The sequence below is a fragment of the Podarcis vaucheri genome, assembly GCF_965113315.1.
Source record: "Podarcis vaucheri genome assembly, chromosome: 10".
In the NCBI taxonomy this organism is placed as follows: Eukaryota; Metazoa; Chordata; class Lepidosauria; order Squamata; family Lacertidae; genus Podarcis; species Podarcis vaucheri.
This window is the reverse complement of record NC_138748.1, coordinates 48,711,681-48,734,969: the sequence shown is the minus strand read 5'-3', so window position 1 is coordinate 48,734,969 and position 23,289 is coordinate 48,711,681. Positions and strand designations below refer to the sequence as shown.

Genomic DNA, 23,289 nt, shown 5'->3' with positions numbered 1-23,289 from the left:
ACTTAAAACAGTAGATGGGAGAACTCACATAGGGCAATGAAGAAGCCAGGAGGGCATACCTGGTAGCAGCCAAACGACTAGCCCATAAAGCAAACCACCAAAACCCAGTGACTTGTATAGGGTGGGTGAGTGGTAGCAAGACCTTTTGCATTGTCAGGGGAAGGAAGAAAGACATGTTTCTCATTTATTCAAATTCTGCTCTCTCAATAACATTGCAACCAAATACAAGTAGCCCCAAGTAAGGGTAGTGCATTAATCCTCATCTCCTCCACCCATGTAAACACAACATTAATTCCAAAGAAATAACGAAAATAATAATAATAACAAAATGTCCAGTGTCTGGTTTTGTGTGTGTTTCTATGTGTTGCTTGTTCGCACTCCTTGCCTACCCTCACCAAGTATTCCTATATGTAATAGTGGCTGTGAATTGAATCAGTTTCCATCCAAACAAAAGCCGTCAATATCTCCTGCTTCTCCCTACCTCAAATGGGGAGTTATTTCCTTTTAGCTCCTAATAAACTCCTTTACTGAAGCAATCTCTCAAGAGTCTGTAGCGCCCCATGGCTACTGAAGCTAAACTTGCTTGTTCCGTGACAACGTCCACTTACAGCCAAAGGTACAGAGTCTTTTTTGCAAGCAGGTGTGCTGTGGAAGAGCCAATGGTCTGTGATTTTCCCTAATAATAATAATAATAATAATAATAATAATAATAATAATAAAATGACCTGTATGTGTGCCAACACTAATACTTAAAACTTCTTCTTTTTTGAAAAATAACCCCACCCCACCAATGGTAGTCAGAAATCCACTTTGGCCACTTGTTTCATGAAAGGTGCATGAAAAAGCTCTCAAGTGGAAGCAGAGCTTAAACACTGTGGTAAAAGCACAGACCTTCTGGCATGAATGGCCAGAGCTGGAGATGAACATGGAGTGCAAAAGGGTGCAATTTGGATTGAAAGGAAGGTACATGGCCAGAGTAGGTGGCAGCGGTGAGGAACTGGAGGAGAGTCCATCATTGCAGCATTAGAGAAAAATGTCTGTGTGATGCCACAGAAATGCTTACACAGTAATACTGCGTATATTCAATATATAATAAACCACAAATCCTGTTATGTTAGATATAGCTCCCCTTCATCTGACAGGCAGAATTTGGTTCATCCTGCTCTATAGCATTCTTCTATGGGTAGACAACAGCTGTTTTACAGATGCAAATTCAGTTTCTAGAAGGGACTTTCCCCCCCGTTTTGTTTTAATTCACCGGACAGTGACCTGAAGATCTTCCTTTACATATTTTTAAAAAATGTGGAATTATTAAATAGCAACATGAAAGCCTATATTTCAAAGAATATCGTTTTTGTTTTTTTGCTGTGCGTTTTTAGGAACAAATGTCCACTCCCTCCACTGTTCCTGCCACCCTGGGTGCTGCCCATAGATGCAGGCACTGCTGCTCTCTGCACATTTACCCACTAAAGGCCTTAGAGAGGCGGGTGGGTGGCAGCTCATGAGCACAGTCTGGAGAGATCTTGTTCCAAATCTCTACGGTTAGAACTGCTTGGTGTGTTTTTCCTTTTTTTAAAAAAAAAATCCCCAAAACAAAGGTGTCTCTCAGTTCCAGGCTAAAAGACTGGGCCGCACACATTCAATGGCTCCTCCTTTCAGTCTCTGTTTTCCACAGCAGTCCAAGTGGTGCTAGCTGTTGTTCTCTGCCGTGAGATATTTCAGCGCTGCAAAGCCATAGCGACGTGACATATCCTGCTGGAACTCTTCCTTGAGGGTCTTGAGACAGATACGGTATTGCTTGTTTGAGCGGAATTTGGTGATGTCAAAGCTGGGAGCATGCGGCATGTGGATCATGTAGGCGTTGGGCAGCACTGTGAATTCATACTCCTAAGAAGACATAATAATAATAATAATAATAATAATAATAATAATAATAATAATAATTTATACCCCACCCTCCCTGGCCAGAGCCAGGCTCAGGGCAGCTAACACCAGTAAAATTACAGTAAAAACATAATAGGGGGAATAAACCCCAATTTAAAATACAGGTTAAAATGCAATTTAAAATGCAGCCTCATTTTAAAAGTAGCCCATAGATCAAAACCATAAGGGTAGGGAAACATAAGGGTCAGACTGAGTCCAAACCAAAGGCCAGGCGGAACAGCTCTGTCTTGCAGGCCCTGTGGAAAGATGTCAAGTCCTGCAGGGCTCTAGTCTCTTGAGACAGAGCATTCCACCAACTTGGGGCCAGTACTGAAAAGGCTCTGGCCCTAGTTGAGACCAATCTAACCACCTTGCGACCTGGGACCTCCAAAATGTTGTCATTTGTGGACCTTAAGGTCCTCCGTGGGGCATACCAGGAGAGGCGGTCTCGTAGGTACGTGGGTCCTAGGCCGCATAGGGCTTTAAAGGTCAAAACCAGCACCTTAAACCTGACCCTGTACTCCACTGGATGAATGTGATACCATAGCAAGGACCCCGTAAGGATCCTCACCGCGGCATTCTGCATCCACTGGAGTTTCTGGGTCAGCTTCAAGGGCAGCCCTTCGTAGAGCGAGTTACAATAATCAAGACTGGAGGTGACCGTCGCATGGATTAAGAGTGAGCATCATAGCCAAGGTCTCTGAAATAACCCTCTTCGTTCCTTGCTTTCTATCCTGACACATAAACACACACACACACACACACACACCAGGGTCTTCAGTAGCGCAGCTGCCCTGAAGCTGAACGTTGGAAGATTCAGGACAGACAAAATGAAGCACTTCTTCACACAGCATATGATTAAATTATGGAATCCGCTCCCAAAAGACACAGTGGTGGTCACCAACTTGGATGGCTTTAAAAGAAACTTAGATTCATAGAGGAGAAGATGTAAAAAAAAGAAGGAACATCTTATCATATGTGGTGGGAATGTAAAAAAGTAAAGAACTTCTGGGAAATGATATATAATGAGATGAAAAAGATGTTGAAATATACATTTAAAAAAAAAAAAACCAGAAGCATTTTTACTTGGTATTATAGGTCAGGACATTAATAGGCAAGATGTTAAATTGTTTTTATATGCAACTACTGCGGCAAGAGTATTGTTAGCCCAGAAATGGAAACAAGAAGAAATTCCGACGAAAGAAGAATGGCAGATGAAATTAATGGACTATGCAGAATTGGACAAAATGACAGGAAGGATTCGAAACCTGCTGGACCAGAGATTTACAGAAGATTGGAAGAAGTATATGAAATATTTGAAGAGCAACTGTAATCAACAAATTATGCTAGTAGGACTACAAGAAGTTTTGTAAGGAGAAATATACGAAGTGTTACAAAGTAGAAAAAGATAGAGATATTGGGTATGAGTTTGAAATGTAATAGGGAAGATAAGAAATGCATGCTGAGAGATTAGCTTGGAAAATTTTCAAAAATTTGAATAAGATGTAAAAGTATGTTTAGTTACTGTTGAAAATGATAAGTTAAAAAAACTATATAGCGTATTTTTCGCTCTATAACACGCACCTGACCATAACACGCACGTAGTTTTTAGAGGAGGAAAATCTGTGTGTGTGTGTTTGTGTTTGTGTGTGTGTGTGTGTGTGTGTGTGTATATATATATATATATATATAGAGAGAGAGAGAGAGAGAGAGATTCATAGAGGAGAAGGCTATCCATGGTTAATAACAATGATGGCTAGACTCTTCCTCCACTGTTGGAGGCAGTACGGATACCAGGAGGGGAGAGTGCCTGCTTGTGGGCTTCCTATAGGCACCTGGTTGGCCACCGTGAAAAATGAAACCTCCCGATTCAGCAGGCTGTTTTATTACATTGTTATGCAATAATTATAGAGTGGAGCTGATACAGATGCAACACTGGTTTTACTTTAGTTTAGCACAGGGGTTGTCAGCCTGGTCACTACCACCCACTAGTGGGCATTTCAGGATTCGAGGTGGGCGGTAGGGGGTTCTATGGCACAAGCTGAATCCTCCTACCACCGAGCACTGGTGGGCGGTAAGGAAATTTTACCATCAATAAAGATGCATTAGTGGGCGGTAGATATAAAAAGGTTGAGTACCCCTGGTTTAGCATTATATCTGCTCCCAATTTAAGCATGCAGATTGACTGATCAGGATTCCCATCTTAATCAAGACTCTATAAACTAGTTATGATATGCTGGCCTGCGCATATTCTGCAATAAAAACAAGTTCATACCACAACTGCACGAAATTCTGCAACTCATATTAGACTGTTCTGCCAGTATGCTTTTTATTATGTTTTTATTATGCTTAATAATAATAATAATAATAATAATAATAATTGCCCCTCAGATTTAACTAAATAACTGCTGGTCTTGTTAGGATATTTCCGTTCCACCTTAAAAGGGAGCAGGCTTTGTGAGTCACAGAGTCTGCGCATGTCCTGTTCACAGGATGTTTATGTTTGCTATTCCTTTTGATTTTGCAGTCGGTCGGAGACACTGACTCAGAACGGTCATGTTTTTCTTTGTTCTGTTCTACGCTAAATAAAGTCTGTAAATATGCTAAATATGCTCTTCTGCGGTGCAGCTTTCTGCCTGTGTTTCTGCTGATAAACAGTGTGCACAAGCCTGGAATGTGGCAATCTATTTCTGAGGCTTCGTGTCGCTAATTGCTGGATCTGCGTGACTACGGGAGATCGATGGACGTCCGGCAGCCGGCTTGGGGCCATGATGGACTATATCTCCCTGGCAGTTTCCCAACAACAAGGTTTCGGGCCCAGATTCACAGCACCTACAGGAGAGTAAAAGCTGCAACAGACTGCGTTTGAGAGGTATGGGGGAAAAGCGAAAGAAAGGGAGGCTTTTCTGTTTACCTCGGAAGGAGTCTTTGAACTCCGGCAGATTAATGGCCTGGGAGCCGCGCCACAGAGTTCGTGATTAATGAGCTGCCAAGATAAGGAGTCTCTGAAGTTAAAAAGACTTACGGCTAAAGCAAAAAGCTGGAAATGGAGTTTTTCCAAGCTTCTGAGGCCACTGTGTGCCCGAAGTTGGATGGGCAGAATTATAAAACCTGGGCAAAATGGTGTGAGAGCTTGTTGCGTCAGTTTGGGGTGTGGCATACCGTGTCTGAGCCCCCCCCCCGTTTCCTCTGACAGAGAAATGGAAAGGCCAGAATTCGAAGGCCATTGACATAATAGTTTTATCCGTCTCTCTTGAGGAAATTAAGACGCTTGCTGGCAACACCACTGCACGTAAGATGTGGAATGCTTTGAAAGCTGCTCATCTGCCAGTAATCCCAGCCCAGAGTTTGACTGCATCGGAGGTCCTAGCTGTTTCCCAGAATGCGAGTGAATGCAGGGATGCTGAGGGCACCGGTTGCAAGCTGCAGGGGGAGCTGACCGTCACATCATCCCAGGTAGCGTTCCAGCCTCCAGGGGGAGCCAAGGAGTCGGCAGCTGAGAGCTCTGTTTCTCGTGGGAACCAAGGTCATCGCCTTTGCAGAGGCCGGAAAAGCAAAGGTAAACAGAGGCAGACGTCTGCAGATGGCCAGAAGCAGAGGGAGGGTGAAGAGCCCGCGCCAGGGAAAAACAAGGCTATGTTTGCTGGCACAGCTTCACCAAAGGCTAAAGGCACGTCTGCTGGCCAGGAGCAGGGGGGCAAGCTGCAAAAGCCCACACTGGTGGAAAACAAGGGTTTGCTTGCTGAAAAGACTGCTCCAACAGCCAAAGGCAGATTTATTGTCGATTCAGGTGTGAGCCGCCACGTCACCAAGGACCGCCATCTCTTTATCTCCTTCAAGCCTCAAGAAGGTGAGATCCACCTGGCTGACGGAAGGACGTTGCAAATCGCAGGAGAAGGGACTGTGAAACTTGCAAGTCTGCACACAACCATCAGTGGTGTACTTTATGTTCCGGACGCTGCGAGCAATTTGCTCAGTGTCCCACAGCTTACTGGGCGTGGTTTTCAGATTTCCTTCAAGAGGAGCGTCTGTGTCATCAGTAAAGGCAAAGAGGACTATTTGCATGCAAAGTTTATGGATGGTTTGGGACTTCCGGGTTGGCGCCATCGCCGAATGGCGGACTCCCTCCGAGCTCCGGAGGGAGTCTGCTCGGCAGGGGCTGGGTCCTACCGCGCTGGCGACGCGGGGACCCTTAAAAACCACGGGCACGGAGCCCGTGGACATGGTGACTCAGCTGGTACCGCGAGCGCCCTCCCGGCTCGTGAAGGAGCCTTTTTAAAGGCTACGGATCGGGTGCCGGGGAGCGGCGTGGTGCTGTGAGTCCTCCGCTTCCCCTGCCGAGCGCAGCCGCATGCCATTCGACGGAGAGCGCTGGCTTCTTCCAAAGGAAATTCGGACATTTAACAACAACCCGTGAGTAATTGGCAAATGGGTATAAAAGGAGGAAAAAAAGAAATTTTTTGGATTCGGTACGAGCGGGGGTGATCTAAAAAGGAAGTCAGTCCCCCCCCCCTGATTGTAAACATGCCAAAACAAGGACTGGGAAACCAAGATCGATCTAGAAGTTTATTGCTGAGAAAAATTACTAATTCCACGATGGAAAACTACAAGAATTGTGCTGGAGGAGAAAAGTGGTGGGTGAGAGGGAAAAGGCAACCCCCCCCTGGGAACCGGGGCGATTCGGAGAACCTGGCGAAGAGAGACGGAGAATTTGACAGCTGTCAAAGTAGCTGTCAAATCTCGAGAATATAAAGAGGACTTTGTTACAAGTATCTTGCTGGTTAATTTTGTTACAATTTGATATAATATGGACATAAACTGTCGGGGGAAAAAAGAAACAACAATTTGACTTTTGGATTAGAGGATACAAAGTTATTGCAATCCCCCTAGAGGGGTTCCGGGACATTACAAGTGGCGTATGTGGAAAACTACTCTGGGATGTGTACAGGTCTTATCTTCTGGGAAAGCTGCAAAACTGAAATAATATTTTGTCTACAGAGGTGACTACATTACAATAGAATCTTCTATTGAAACAAGGAAGGAACTGGACGTAAGTTTTAGTTCCTGAACAACAAACCTCTGTAGAGATACTAGATCTCGGAATAAGAATGTTTTAGCAGCTGAACAAGACAAGAAACCTGAGACAGTAAGAACAAAAGAACAAAGGACCAGCTACGACACGGAAAGAACAATGGGAGGAGCAACAATGATCAAGGAAAATTAAAGGCCTCTATTAGACTGGATAATTGAAGTCAAACATCATTAAAACAAACAAACTTAAAGAAAACCGGCAAGAGGGAAAAATTTGGCTGTGGACTTGAGATCTCCAGGCCGACTACACATAGACTGATGGACATGGGAAATCCAAACCGGGGAAGGGAGGGGGAATTTTAGAATCCAAAGGCTATGTAACCAACTTTATGAATCTTTCTATATCTATTATCTTTTATTTCTTTATATAACTTTGATATTTTGATCTAACATGTTTTTTCTAAAAAAAAAGGGGAATTCGTGGAAGGAAATGGGAGCAGATCTTGGGGTGAAAATCTTTTTTCTAGTTTGTTAAAGATGAAGAGTGATGCTGAGATTGTATAAATTTAAATTGGCTAATGGGTACAACATATTAGACTTAAATTGGGAATGAGAGCTTGTGGAACCAACTTAGGGAAAGGGGAATACAGTCGGGAGGGGAGGGAGGGAGTCCCAGAAAGAAGGCTATGAAAATAAGGGTTTAAATTTGTCTTTCTTTTCTTTATCTTTTTTCTTTTTTCTATTCTGTTATTATTGGAAATTTTAATAAATATGATTATAAAAAAAAAAGTTTATGGATGGTTTGTTCCATATAACTTATGACTACAATGGTGGTGCTGTTGTGTCTAATGCTGATTCTTGTTGTGTTGCACAAACTAACAAAGTCCTTCATGCAGGTTGCATTCACGATGCACATCGAAGATTTTGTCACCTCTCTTGGAAGGCACTGGCCAAGATGCCAGAGGTGGTTGAGGGTTTGAACATCAAACCCTGTAAATTTCACATGAAATGTGTATCTTGTGCAGAGAACAAGGTGAAGGTTGCTCCAAAAGGCAAGGAATCTAGCAGGCAGGCTTCCAAACCCTACCAGCTAGTGCATGCGGACCTGGTCGGTCCACTTGTGCCCTCTTTAGGAGGAGCAAGGTACTTCATGGTTCTAATTGATTCTTTTTCCAGGTACATTCATGTGTTTTTGCTCGAACAGAAATCACAAGCGTTTCTGAAGTTTAAGGCATTCTGTGCTTGGTTGGAGAATGTTCATGGTAAACGTATTGGCTCTCTGTTTACCGATCGGGGCGGGGAGTTCACTTCTCAGCAGTTTGAAGCTTTCCTGACTGAGAAGGGAATCCAGCATGACATGTCAACGCCCAGATCGCCATGGATGAATGGGCTTGCGGAGCGAGCAAATCAGACATTGCTGCAAGGAATGAAAACCTTGTTGCATGATGCCAATCTCCCTGATAAGTTTTGGGGGGAAGCTCTGGGGAATTTTGTTTACACTTTTAATCGCAGATTGTCATCACCCATTGGCTGTACCCCCTATGAGAAGATGTTTGGCAAGAAACCCAACATCAAACACATGAAAATCTTTGGTTCTGACATGTGGGTACACTCCCCACAAACCAATAAGCTTGGGAAGCGTGGGGCACATGGTTTGTTCATGGGGTACGAAAAAGGTGCATACAGGGTATGGATGACTAACTCTAAGTCCATTAAGTTCACAAGGAGTGTTGAGTACAATCCTAAGTGGGGGAAAAATGTGGGAATTTTCCAGAGTTACCTAGAGGAGGATGAAGGTGATGTCAAGCAAGCAGCTAAAGCTGAGAAAGCTGCTGAGGATGATGATGATGATGATGATGAGGATGAGGATGATGATGATCAGAGTTCGGATTCCAGTTCAGTGGGCGGCGCTGCTGCTGGTGTCAGTGACAGTGATGACACAGCAGACTACAAGAGCGCAAAGGCCTCAGTCAGACCATCTGATGCGTCTGACAATGAACTGGAAGAACCACTGTTCACCATTGGTCATTTTTCTCCTAAGAAAGAGGAGATGAGTCAAGAAGACTTGCGTCTAGTACGCAGATCTGAGAGAGCCACAAAGGGCAAACCTCCAAAGAGGTATGCTGATGAGTTTGCTAAGACAGCAACTGCTGTTCTTAGTAGCTCAGAGAAGGTGTGGGAACCTTCAAGCTTCAAAGAGGTTCAGGAGTTAACCTCTAAAGATGCTGAGCCTTGGCTTAATGCCATGAAGGCTGAAGTTGATTCCTTGAACAGGAACCAAACTTGGGAACTGGTACCGGTAGTCCCAGGAATGAGACTGGTTGGCAGCAAATGGGTCTTCAAGGCCAAGACAGACCAGAATGGCAAGGTAGTCAGACACAAAGCCAGATTGGTTGCCAGAGGTTTTTCACAGGTACCAGGACAGGATTACCACGAGACCTACTCACCCGCAGTCAAATATGAGAGCATTCGGCTGATGCTCAAGGTCGCTGCGGAGGAGAAACTACATGTTACCCACCATGACATTAATACAGCTTTTTTGTACGGGTTTTTGAACGAGGAGCTGTTCATGCTTCCACCTGATGGGATGGAGATACAGAAGGGAATGGTCTGTAAACTGCGGAAATCTTTATATGGTCTCAAGCAGAGTGCCAGGTGTTGGAACACAAAACTCACTGAGACATTGCTTTCTCTAGGTTTTCACCAGGGCAAAGCTGATCCATGTGTGTTTGTCAAGGAGGAGGGGCAAAACAAACTGTATTGTTTATGTTTTGTTGATGATCTTCTGATGTTTTGGAAGAATCAGGCTTTTTACCAAAGCACCCTAGCTCAGCTGAAGGAGCACTTTGACATGAAGGATCTTGGTGAGGTATCCAACTATCTTTCTCTGCAGGTGGAGAAGGACCAAACAGGTAATTTTCTGGTACACCAAACACAGAAAATTGCTGATGTGTTAACCAGGTTGAATTTGGTTGATGCAAACCCAGCAGACACACCGATGGTGACAGGTTACCAGGTAGACAGTACTGCTGAAGCGTTTTCTGACACAACGCTGTACAGATGCATTCTAGGCAAGCTGAATTTCATTGCCAGATGTTCAAGACCTGACATAGCTGTAAGCTGTAATCTGCTTAGCAGACATGCCAACAATCCTACGGTTCAGGATTGGAAAGCTCTGAAGCGCATAGCCCGCTATTTGAAAGGGACTATGCACTACAGGCTGAGGTTCACCAGTCAGAAGACTGGAGGTCTTGAAATCTTTGCAGATGCAAGTTTTGGAAGTGACACCACGGATGGTACAAGCTCTTCTGGAGTATGCTACATGTACAACCACTGCCTGTTTGACTGGTTGTGCGAGAAGCAGACAACAGTGAGCCTAAGTTCCTGTGAAGCAGAACTCAATGCTCTGTCATTTTCACTCATGGATTGTGAATGGTTGATGCAACTGTTTAAGGACATCAGAGTGTGTGTGAAATGTCCTGTACAAGTGTATCAAGACAATAGATTGTGTTTGGCTTTGCTGAACTCAGAGAGTTGCAAGCAAAGAACCAAGTACTTGCAGATTAAGCTACATCGTGCAAGGGAGTGTATTCAGAAAGGACTTATTCAGGTGTCCTACATGCCAGGAAATGAAATTCCTGCTGATCTGTTGTCGAAGGTTGTTAACAGAGAACAACTTAAGGTATATGTACAAAGGTTGCAATTGGGTTGAACCACAGGTACTAAAGGTTACACGGAAAGGGGGAGGATGTTAGAATATTTCCGTTCCACCTTAAAAGGGAGCAGGCTTTGTGAGTCACAGAGTCTGCACATGTCCTGTTCACAGGATGTTTATGTTTGCTATTCCTTTTGATTTTGCAGTCGGTCGGAGACACTGACTCAGAACGGTCATGTTTTTCTTTGTTCTGTTCTACGCTAAATAAAGTCTGTAAATATGCTAAATATGCTCTTCTGCGGTGCAGCTTTCTGCCTGTGTTTCTGCTGATAAACAGTGTGCACAAGCCTGGAATGTGGCAATCTATTTCTGAGGCTTCGTGTCGCTAATTGCTGGATCTGCGTGACTACGGGAGATCGATGGACGTCCGGCAGCCGGCTTGGGGCCATGATGGACTATATCTCCCTGGCAGTTTCCCAACAGGTCTAACACTAGATGTTGTTTTTTGAATTAATTTTTTTAAAATAATATACTTGCATATTTCCCCCGTGTAGCTCTTGTCTGTTGTCTGGTTGATAAACCCCTTTTGAATAAGTATAATTTGCCCCAATCCACACCATGACTCTCAGTTAATAACCTCAAAAACCATGGTGGATTGGATACAAGTGCACACCTTTTTACACATGCAGATGAAGATGTGTAGTTACACTATGTATGATGATGTAAAACTAAGGTGAAGCCTGAGAAAGGAAGGGTTGAAAGAGAGGAAGGAGGAAATGCACTTTCACAAGCCTGGTACCTGATTTGCAAACTATGGTTTTCAAAAAGCTAGCATTGTGACTGCATAAAACTGCAAACGAAAGCATATGTGGGAATTCCAGTTTTAAACTCTTAGAGAATGCCAGAATAAAACTGTTAAGTTCTGCCCATTTCTTCTCTGTTTTTGGTACTGAAGTAGGAGGCAGCACATTTCTGAGCCGCATCCAAAGACATGGGGCATTAAATCTCGGGATTTTGCCATCACTAAAGAATGACAGCTGAAATGCTGCTCAAGTCACTCAGGGCTGCTATTTCAAAGAATTATAGCTTTGCAACCCAGGGCCACCTGAGCTGCTCACAAAAGCCTCCTCTCCACAGAGAACTGAACCTCCAAATTAACTGCTCTGCATTTATTGCAGGGTCTGGGTGGAAGGACTGGCATCTGAAAGGGTCTGAAATCTGTGTCTACATCAAATGTGCCAGCCTCCTAATGAAACAGTGCTAGCATAACATTATAGAATTCTTAGGGGCGGGGTTCATCCTCACTTATCACAGAAATTCAGAAAAAGGCATAACCCCTTTCCCCATCACACTTGTTCTGCTCCTGCAACCTCAGGATTAATGTTGATCACCACAAAATGACATGTAAATCCTTCCTTAAAATGTGCATCCAAACATTATTGATACATCACGGTAGACTGAAGAGAGGGAGCCTGTATCCTTCCAGCTGTAGTTGGACTTCAGCTACCATCAATCGCAGCCAGTATGGCCAATGGCCAGGGATGATGGGAGTTGTAGTCCAGCAATTTCTGGAGGGCCACAGCTTCCCCACCCTGTACTATTTGTTCTGGTGTTAAAAATGAGCAGTAATGTCTTCGTAGTATTTGGTCTGGATACATTGCACATGGCAAAAGTGAATCCATATGCTTAATCAATGTTCGTTTTCTTTTAATGAGGAATTTATTATACACATATATGTTAGTTTACAGTCAGATCTACTTATTCCCAGCTCCACTGGAGAATTTTGCAGCCTTTATGAAGATTAATGTCTCCTCCTGCATGAGGGCTATGGGCTTTAACTGTCATCAACATCCTCCTCGGCTGCCCTTTCATCCATCCTCTTTATTCAGCAGTGTTGCTGTTACACCTCATCAACCCCATCCTCTCTAGGAGCAGTTATTTCTCTCCATTGCTTATATATCTTATGGCAAGAAGAAAGCTATTCCATGATAAAAAAACCCCACACCTTATATCTTAGGAATCTCAAGCTTAAACCCATTGACAATTTTGGAGCCTATTCAAAGGCAAAGAATCTGCCTGTTCTTGGCCAATTTAGACTATGGATACTTCTACACAAGAGTCTTTTAGAGCTGCTGAAGTGTTGCTTTCCTACAATCCACCAGAAGAAAAATTATAAGTGCATCTTCAAAGCATTTAATACAGTGTTATATTACCTGGCGTTGTCCATTTCCATGGCCAAGGCCTTTTTGTAATGCATATGCCAATCAGCAAAAGTTCCTCACAACTTCGGTTAGAAGCTTTGTTCTTGCAACTTCTGCCTTTAATTCACGGATGGGGAGCTTGTGGTTCTCCAGATATTGTTGGACTACAGCTCCCAGTATCTCTGACCATTGGCAATACTGGCAGGGACAAATGGAGTTGAGAGTCCAGCAGCATCTGGAAGACCACAGGTTCCCTATTCCTAATCTAATTCCTTTCTGTTCAAGAGACATGGCATTAGGGATGAATTGTCTGTAACCAGACCTTTAATTGGTTCTTGAACTCCAATGGGGGACTTTAAGTATAGGTTTTATCTCATTTTTCTTTCCTTTTTAAAAAAGCAAAATAGCCTCCTTTCATAATAATGATAAGAAAGGTGACAGTGAGGGCAGATCAGTAATTCGCTGCCTCAGCAGGAACTAGAATTCACTAATTAAAGGACAATGAAAAGGGATTTCATCAACAGTAATGCACCACACTGAACTGGAAACAATTATAGACAGAAGCCACAAAGAGGAAGTTTCTAATTAAAGGCACAGTAGTCTTGAAAAATATATATCCAGTAATGTGATGCTAGGCTACACTGAACAGGCTGAATATGCAGTTGTGGGGAAATGGCATAAAGCAGGTCTGGAGGAAAGCAATACAACAGAGAAAATCAGGAATGCAGTAAGTAGGCTAAGAACAACACTGTCAGAGTTGAGTGAGTGGACAGAGTTTGGCAAATCCAGGTAGCTGCAAAAAGGAGATGGTTAACCCCATGTGGAAGGTTTTCAATTTCTCTGTTGTCCTAGAGCAGTAGTTTTCTCCAAAAAGCTTCCTGAACCATAGTTCAGTGGTAGAGCAAAAAAGGTATATGTAAAATTCCCACATTGTCAATATGAATCCTAGAAAGCCACGGTCAACTCGTATAGATAGTACTAAACTAGATGGACTAGTGGGGCCTGACTTAGTAGAATACATCTTTCTGTGCTCCTGCTACTTTTCCCAGGTATGGGCATAGAATGTAGAGCGGGAGCTCCAAGGTTGCCATGTGACTCCAGAAACAAACTTTCAAATATGCTGTGATTAAACAGAAGATGTGCCCTCACTGACTAAAAGACCAAATTGCCATCCAAGACAAAGACTCCTTGAACAAGGCTGTTACATGTTAACATTAGGAGGGTAAATTTTGACAAGAAGGATGCTTAGGTAAAGGACGTTCTCCTGTATTTAATAATAGGTCAGTTAGCAAAGCACAGGGCCTTATAGATTGACAGATTATGGAACAAGATGACATATTTACAGGCAAGATCAAAATTGACCTTCTCTGATAACAATCACCCAGGCTGGCAGAGATCTGAAACTGCTGAGGAATAGCAAGTGGGAAGGGAAGTAAAATAAATCATAAAACCAGGTCTGGGGTTTATAGGGGCCAGAGTGATTTCAATACCTGATAACCAAGGGCAGCATTAGCAAAAGTAAACATGTGTCACATTGCAGTGTTTGGTGGAGAACCAGGTTGGCTTCTCGGAACCCACCATTCTTTACATTGCAACTTAAGAAATTCCCATGTGGGATTTCCCAGTCTCCCTCTTCAATAGCTTTGGGAGCTTAAGCAGTAAAAAGCAAATAGCAGTAAAAAGAGAAGCAATCCAGAAAACTATCAGTATTCCCTGACCTGTCTTGGCAAACTGCTTTGCCATGAGAGAAACATGGATGTTGCTTGTGGATCTGAACTCCAGCTTTAAAATGCTAGGTGCAAATTTAAACAAGGTGACTATGGTTTACCCCCCCCCTTCTTGGGGGGCAAGTGGGAGGCGAGGAGTGACTGTCTGCACTATGCATTGCTTGGCACAAACAGCATTTTTTGTTTGTGTGGAGAGTGCCTCTTTCTTTTTTTATTTTGGCGGGAGGTTAATTCCTCTCCCCAAACAACAACTTTTGCACTGTAAAGAGAATTAAGACAAAAATTTAGTGCAGCATTATTCTTAATGGCAAAGAGCTATGCTACATGGTCAGCAGATGGACACGGTGTATTTGTTGCTGGACGGCATGACTTCATGGGGTCTGAATGTTTCCCCCTAACAGAAGAGCTCCTCACACATCCTAATGGCAGAACAGAACAAGGAGAACAAATTCAGACTTGCAGTAAACCAAAAGTTCAGAAGCGATCTGATAGGTAGTCTTAAAGCAACTGAGGTGGTGTATCTCCACACAACATCTCTGAGCACAGTTGCATTAGGACTAGCATCCAACAGGAACAAGCGATAAGGAGAGATTGTAATGTGTCTCCTGTCAACAATGATGATTAGTTACCTTTTAGCTGTGACAGCTTATGTAAAGCTCACATCTCTTATTTCCAGTGAATTCCAAGCAAGAATGTTCCTTCAGTAACAGCAATGCGAAACTTGTGGCCCCACGAATATTCCTGGACTGCAACTCCCAACATCCATGAGCATTAAGCAATGCTGGCTGGAGCCAATGAGAGTTGGAATTCAACAATATCTGGAGGGCCACAGGTTCCCCAGCCCTGATCAACAGTTTGTACTACAACCTGGAGAGGAGCAGGCCTCTTTTAAACTGTCTGCACATACATGCCATATTGGAACAAAGATTTCCTCCTCACCTGTGCATCCAATTCCATGATGTGGGCAACTTTGTTCCAGCCAAATCCGACAAATCTTCTGTCATACTCTGGACAGTCCTGCCTTACCACGACATATGGCTCAAAATCTGCTTCCCATTCAACTCGATATGGTGTGGTGGCTGTTCGCCACTTGGCAAAATTGGTTGGTGCATGCCCTTTTGTCCAGACATGATACCTTGAACAGATGTAAAATCATTGGTCAGACAATTCACTGAAATGGGGCAAACGCTGGAAACTACCTTACCTTGACTGCTCATGGAATAGCTGGAAACATGGACATTAGGGCTATAGCATCGAGCACATGGTTCTAATGAGCAAAAGGCAAACCATGACTGACTAGGGGAGCATTCTTGAACTATGACACTTCATTTCCGTATTTTAAAGTAATTCCAGTCCTGGAACATAGCTATGAGATGTTGACTTTGAGATAAAGCAACTGAAAATGAGCTAACGTATTGTTCCTAGTGATGATAAGGGCTTGTTTTTCATTCTGCAGCTTGTTTCCAAGGCATGCAGAATTCTGAAGTGGCACTTCTTTGATATCATGACAGAAATTCAGATCGATAAACACATTAAACAAAGCCTTGATAAATACTTTCAGTGCCATCACAGTTCTCATTTTGTTGCTATGTGCCATCTACACAATTCCATCTAAGACAATCAATTCAATTTACAGGAAGGCATCCTTTTATATTTTCTTAATCTTATTCACGTCACAGCAAGGCCTATTCAAGCACAGCTTAAGCTCACCCTATTAAGACAACGATCAATAATTTTCTCTTGCACTTGTGCCTTTCCTGAAATCACTGACATGGGCCCTCGCCACATGATTATTGATTAAACTAAGAAATAATTACATCACAGGCAGCATGTATTACAGTGCGCTCAAATGTTTATCATAAGAAACAGTGCAGTCAAGTCAGCTTGACATGTTCCTGTCAGACATCTCAGTTCACCCACAAACTCTCTGAAAAGGTTGGGCTTGACATGGAGGTTCGGCTTAACCTAGGAATCCTTGGGATATTTTGCATGTTCCACAGAACTAGCTAGTGAGTAAGCACAGATGAGTTTTGCTAGGATCTGAAGAAACAGCAAAAACAAATTTCAACAAAGCAAACTCTTAGTTGTATAGATACCAAACCATCTAGACATTTTCCAGAAGATATCCAGAATCTGTGCACTAAAAATAATTGTCCTTGCCCTTTCATGGAGATGGTTCATGGAGATGCTTTTTTCTGGGTGTGAAATATTGGAAAAATATGACAGGAAAAATCGCTTTCTTGTTTTCTGGGACTACAATTTTCATCTATATGGAGTGGTCACACATGAAGCTTTGGACATTGTGGAGGACCAGCAGGGACTGACCCACGGCCCTCTGCTTTTCCTCCCTGAAAGGATGCAGGATCATGGCCCTCTTCAACAGGGCTTACTGGTGGAGAAGGCTAGGATGCAAGCCTGCAGCCAGACAAGACATCCAATTCTCCCCTGTGCAGTGTGACTTTATAAAGCAGATAAGGAACAGCTGGGGAGAGACACAGCTGTTGACAGTGGGCCTTCAAAGTACCTTATAACTGAGGAGGAAGGGAAGGGGCAGAGAATTCCAGACTGGAATTGCAGCTGAGCCAAAGTAGGAAGAAGCTTGAGGGGCTGACAAGTCACACCTCACTAGTGCCCCAATTTGCCAGATTGTATTCAGTGTGGAAACAGAGTATGATGTCGCACCCTGTCCCTAATAAACTGCTGTGAACTGAATAATCCAGTGGTTGGAGCTATGCAAAGAAAGGGGGCCTCAACCAGGGCCTTTTGACGTACTCCTGCTCATGTAAGCCTAACAGACATGGGTAGAATCTACACACATATAAAAAAGTGAAAATGCTTTTTAAAAGTTTTATATATATATATATATATATATATATATTGAATTTGCCATAGCTCACAATTGCCATCTAGTTTCACATTTGTATAATGCACTTTACAACACACTTAAAATGCTTTATTAGCAGTTGTATAGCTGAGTCCATGGGCAGGCCATTGTTGCTATACATGAGAATCAGAACAAAAGACTCTACTTAGTACATAAGCTCCCTGGGATGAGGGAGTGTGTTGAATAATAAGAAAACACTCTACAGTGCCTCTCCAGGTGTCTTAGCCCCAGACAGCATAGTTACAACTCCTTCAACAGCATAAACAGCACTGATGTACTTGTAACCATGGAAAAGGGAGAATGTGCCACCCCAGCATGAATGTGATGCATGTAGTTTGGTAGCAACTTAGTATGTGGACCTAGGAGCAGCAGCAACACACTTGGCTGGACTTTCATTGTGCTGAAGAGCCTAACCACCTGGATGTCTCCTTTAGCAGGCCAAAGCTTAATAGCTTGAGTCTTCCTGCCGCAAGGGAGCTGGTCACTTTTAATAAGAATGGCTTGGTACAAAAGGCAGAATGGAGTCATACATTAATCTCCAGTTATGAAATTCTTAGAATAGCCAGGCAACCACAGAATTTGCTGAGAAGTGGACTGAAAGGGTGGGGAGGAATTTACAAGGGAGAAGTACTTTATATTTCTCTGCTGCCCAAAGGCAGGAAAGGTCATGAATTTGGGAAAGAGGTGACAAAAGCAATTTCACTGAGGGAAAGATTGCAATCTAGCACTTGGTGAGAGGGTTTGGGATGCTGCAGGCATGATCAGCAATCATTGTCACGGAAGCCCTCCCTCATCAACTTGGCCTCAATGGCTACTAATGACTTATTAAGCCAACCTGAAAATAGAGGTGGAAATTGTCAGCTGCTTTTCGGGCAGGGTGGGTGTGGGTGAATAGAACTTGGAAGAATTAGACAGGCCAATAAAAGTAGGAGAACTAACTATGCAGTGATGGTAATAGCACAGAAGCCCAGCCCACCTTTGTTCTCTGCTGTTAATTAGAAAAAAGAGGCAAGCCCCTAATGGGAAAATAAATGCTATGCAAGCGGAAAATTTGATTGATGAGGGATCATAAAAGTGAGGTCAACACTTAGAGGTTTTATTTCCCAGTAGATTTCTTTTTAGCTAGAAAAGATTCAGTTATTTTCCTAATTACAAAAAAATCTGTTAAATTATTACACAATTTAGGAAACAGAAGAGGCAAGAATATTTTTGGCACGCACTATGTTCTTTTGTGGGACATGGGTGGCACTGTGGGTTAAACCACAGAGCCTACGACTTGCTGATCAGAAGGTCGGTGGTTTGAATCCCCGAAACCGGGTGAACTCCCGTTGCTCGGTCCCTGCTCCTGACAACCTAGCAGTTCGAAAGCATGTCAAAGTGCAAGTAGATAAATAGGTACCGCTCCGGCGGGAAGGTAAACGGCGTTTCCGTGCACTGCTCTGGTTCTCCAGAAGCGGCTTAGTCATGCTGGCCACATGACCTGGAAGCTGTATGCCGGCTCCCTCAGCCAATAAAGTGAGATGAGTGCCGCAACCCCAGAGTCGGCCACGACTGGACCTAATGGTCAGGGGTCCCTTTACCTTTTATGTTATTTTGTATCAACACACAATCTTACTCCTCACATTCATCAACTGTTCAGTTTGGAATTGTTAAGTGCTTGAAGACGAAGCTATGTGAAATGGGAGCACTCCACTGAACACTAAGACCAGGAAGCCGGCGTCTATGTCGGCAAGGCTTGAAAAGGCCCCATCATCAAAAATGGGTTAGAAAACGCACACCCTCCTAATAAGGGGTCAAGAATATTCTAGGTCTTTTATGTAGGACTCAACAGGAACCATCAAAAGAGGACACTTAATTATTGTGCCTTTGCCAGAGGAACTATTTAAAGAATTTATGTTTTAAAGAATTTAAAGCTCTGAGTCCTGAGCAGTCCCAAGCAGCTGTTGAAGTCTGCCTGAGCGATCAACACTAAGGCCAAGGCCACCTGCAAAAACTCTGGATGGGAGGCTTCAGGATAGTGAGGTGGGTGGTACACAAATTGGTGATAGCATTCCACATTTGCCCCAAGTGACAAACATAAGATACACACACTCCAAATCAGTACCCACCTGGCTGGAGGCCTGGAGTGGGATACAGAATTCCCAAGGATGACAGCAATCTCCCCTCCCTGATACTCCAGCCTCTGTTGCTGTTGTCCTAAATTCCCATGCAGGCACAGCTGGGAGAGACTAACTCATCCCATTGCCTGGTCCCAGTAATGCAAACCAGGCAAAACCCCTCATTCATTTTTTAAATGATGGAAGTATGAGATTTTGTATCAACCTAACTGGCAAAGAACAGTGCTGGCAAATGCTAAAGCTCCATATTCAGTACAATTTATGCAGCTCCATATGGCTTGGACCTTTCATGCTTGTGTACATCTCATTCTGTATATACTCCACTGAAATCACTAAGGCTGAGTGATCTTCACAGTCTTACCAAGTTTGAACAAGAAAAACACAAAGGCAATTGTTATGGACTCCCTCGTCTGGAGAACCTCCTATATTGCAGAAAAAGGGATGAGTTTTGGTGGCTGAGATGAAGCAATAAAAAGGGTGGGGAAGCTATAGCCTCCAGTCAGCATAGCCAATGACAACAAAGGATAGGCCTTGTAGTCCAGCTAGGGAGGGTCACAGGCTCCCCACCCCTGCAATAAAGCGTGGGAGTGAGTTTTCACAAACTTTTATATGTTTTTAACAAAACCTTAGTATTCCCTGACCGTGGGTGAGTAGGTGGGTGTTGTTTTTAAAAAGATGCATGCAATACCTGAATGTGAAGAGGGTCCCCATGTCCAACATAGACAACAGCTCTGCTTTTGACTTGGGAAAAGAGAGGCGATAGCGAAGGGTCTCAAAAGCAGGTACAATGAGAGCCTTTTTTGTATTGGCTAAGTCCAGTTGGACAACAGATTTCCTGGAGGAGAAAAATGAAAAGAAAAAACCAAAACCAATTAGCAAAATTTTTAATTAGCTTTTTAAAGACTTACCTGAACAAATACAGTTGAGAGGTATTAGCTCCCAGTGAGTACATTGCATTTGTTATAGTCACCCATTGTCTAAACTGCAAGTTCTCATTTGCAATTGGAGCTTTTGCGGATAAGTGGTGGAAAAAAGGCATCACCGGAGGCATGTACTTCCAATTCTCCAGGCTTCCCTGTTATGGCCAAAACGTGGTTTCCATATTTCCCCTGTGAAGAGGTGCACAGCTTCTGCTCTGCCACACAGCTCATATGCACTAGCAAAATCACTGCTCAAAGAGGAAATGTTAGGAAGACTAATAATTTTGCCATTGGGATTTTTAAAAGTACACAATTTGTCAGTTGCTGAGGTTTGCAGAAGTCACATTAGAAACAAACAAGCATTAGTGTTCAACATTTCTATACTCTAACAATTCCTGAGTTATTTCTGCAAGACTTACTTTGTACAGTTTTCTTTCCTAGTCAGAGAGGGGGTGGAGATTACCAATCAAACTTTATTTTGTACATTAATAAAACTGGCGCTCACTGAGCTGTTATTTCATGCCTGAGGTCATACATTGTGAGATGATTCTCCACTGCTTTGAGTCTGAGCTCAAACCCCATAGTCTGGATATATTTAAACCTGTGACTCTCCAGATGTTGCTGGACTCTTCCATCAGCCCCAGCCACCATGGCCAATGGTCAGGAATGATGGAAGCTGTAGTCCAACAATGTCCGGAAGGTCACAGATTCTTCATTCCTGCTTGAAGACTTTTGTCCTGTTTCTCTTCAGATTCTTCAAAGAAGACAGGCCTGCTAGTGGGATATTAATTGCAACAGCTGGAAAAGAAACCTTCACTCAGGGAGGTCGATTGTGGGGGCAGACAGCATGGGTTGCCTATCACTTTCTTGTATACTTTTGAACATCTCATGGGCTTCTTCAGGGTACTGGAGACAAGAAGTCAAACAGATAAACTACACAACTTTCCGAAGACATCTGAAGGCAGCTCTGTATCAAGAAGTTTTAAATGTTTGACATTTTGCTGTTTATTATGTTGGAAGATGGGTGGAGTATAAATAAAAAATGCTTGTTATAAAACACATGCTCAACAACTGAGTTATTTCTTCTTGAATGGCCATTCAAATGTCTCCTGCAGATTGGGATATTTTATTTTATTCATTATGTTTATATTCTACCTTTCCTTCAGGATGGCACATATGGTTCTTTCTCTCCTCATTGTATGTTCACAGCAGCCCTGTGAGGTAGGCAGGGGTAATGTGTCCCATTTTGCCACCTGAGGCAAAATGGGAATGTGTTACAGTACCACCTCCCTTACCTGGGTTCTGCAGCGTCACCCATGAAGTGGTGGTGGCAGCAGTGGCAACTTCTGGTGAGATCTCACTGAAATGTTGCAAGATCTTGCTGAATTCTCATGAGATCTTGTGTGTGTTGCGATATCTTGCAAGATTTCAGTGAGCTCTCCCTGCTGCCAGCAGTGGCTAGGTGTCTGCAGGGGAACTGCCTCTTGGGTTTCCACCACCCAAAGTAGCTACCTCACTCTGCCTCGCGAGTGTGCAGCCCTGGAGGTAGGTTAAGTTGAGAGAAAAGGAGTGTGACAGGCCCAAGATCACCTACTGAGCTTCATGGCTGAGTGGAGATTTGAAACCAGGTCACCCCAATCTTAGTCCAACACTTTAACCAGTACACCACATATATTACATTATAGACACATATTCTGCTCACACAGGTGGCTGACAGAACATCTGAATGGGTCTGACTGCTGTTGTCATAAGAAACAGTGCAGCATCAATTTTTTTTAAAAAAAACATTTCCTTAATAAAGTCTCATTCTCCACTTATGTCAAATTTGGCTCCCCTTAACAGGATTAACTGTAATGATGTTTATGATACTGCTGTGAGCCTCCAAGGGAAATATTAGCAAACTCAAGAGCTCCAAGTTCAAGATTCTGATTATTACAAATGAAAGTGAGCCACATCCTAGGATTTGCTGTCACATCTGCTGTGGGGTTGGGAAGTAAATTGTCTGAATAAACTTTAAGTTTGGGGGATTTCATAATAGTTACCAATCAAAGATTTCCCCTCAGGCCTCTCTGTGTGGATGTTCCATAAAATGAGGTAACTCTTGGGAAACTTTTCTGAAAGTTGTTTGAAGAGTCTGCATCAAATTTCCTTGTCAGTGTGCAAAGGTTATTGAATTTTATCAGCTTCCCATTATAAGTTTTGGGTACTTTTTCTCTATTTCTTCTCCCCCTACCTTCCATCAATTCTAATTGACCCAGGCAACTGCTTCTAAATAGAAAGTTCTTTTACAACCAGCCTCCTCCAGCTGCCAGAATTATTCAGCGTTCGTGACACTCTTAATGATTCCACCCACTGCTTTAACTTGTGCCTTCTTCTGTAGATTTGGCACAGAACTTGGCAAGACCCACAAAGTACTGAAGCAGGAAGAAGGTGCACTGAAGCCATTTGCATCTCATTAAATGCAGTGGGGCTAAACTAGTTAAAATGCTTTCATATTGGCCTAATCTGTAGATCATTATCTTGACTTTCTCTGCTATTACTGTAGGCTTCCCTCAGCTTTATTGTGCAAACAGGAGACAGAACTGGATTCCTACAAGTACAGATAGGTTTTGCAGGACATTTCCAGGGAATCAGTTTTCCAGCTGACACCCAGAAGCTACACTGCAACTGTACATTGATCACTGTGTGATGACTGATGTTGGTCCAAATGACAAATCAGGGCACTGCAAGATCTGTCTGCGTGCATGGCCAAAACAACTGTAGCACACGTATCACAAGAGCTGGTACTTCTACCTAGCAGTACTATTTCTGCACCCCTCTCCTCCAGTTTA

At 43.2% G+C, this 23,289-nt stretch overlaps 2 protein-coding genes across 2 annotated transcripts in view; one reads left to right on the top strand and one right to left on the bottom strand.

Moving 5' to 3' along the window:
• The window catches only part of LOC309542420 (uncharacterized protein), a 51,561-nt gene extending 30,044 nt beyond the window's left edge, over positions 1–21,517 (top strand). Inside the window, exon 3 of the mRNA XM_082241229.1 lies at positions 21,210–21,517. Within this exon, the coding sequence (XP_082097355.1) occupies positions 21,210–21,247 (38 nt within the window). The 3' untranslated portion in view covers positions 21,248–21,517. The remainder of the gene's footprint in view (positions 1–21,209) is intronic.
• Positions 171–23,289, bottom strand: part of LARGE1 (LARGE xylosyl- and glucuronyltransferase 1) — a 320,062-nt gene continuing 296,943 nt past the window's right edge. The window contains exons 13-15 of the mRNA XM_082241177.1: positions 20,227–20,373; positions 15,477–15,672; positions 171–1,887 (exon numbers count right to left, since the gene is read on the bottom strand). Coding sequence (XP_082097303.1) covers positions 1,690–1,887; positions 15,477–15,672; positions 20,227–20,373 — 541 coding nt within the window. The 3' untranslated portion in view covers positions 171–1,689. The remainder of the gene's footprint in view (positions 1,888–15,476; positions 15,673–20,226; positions 20,374–23,289) is intronic.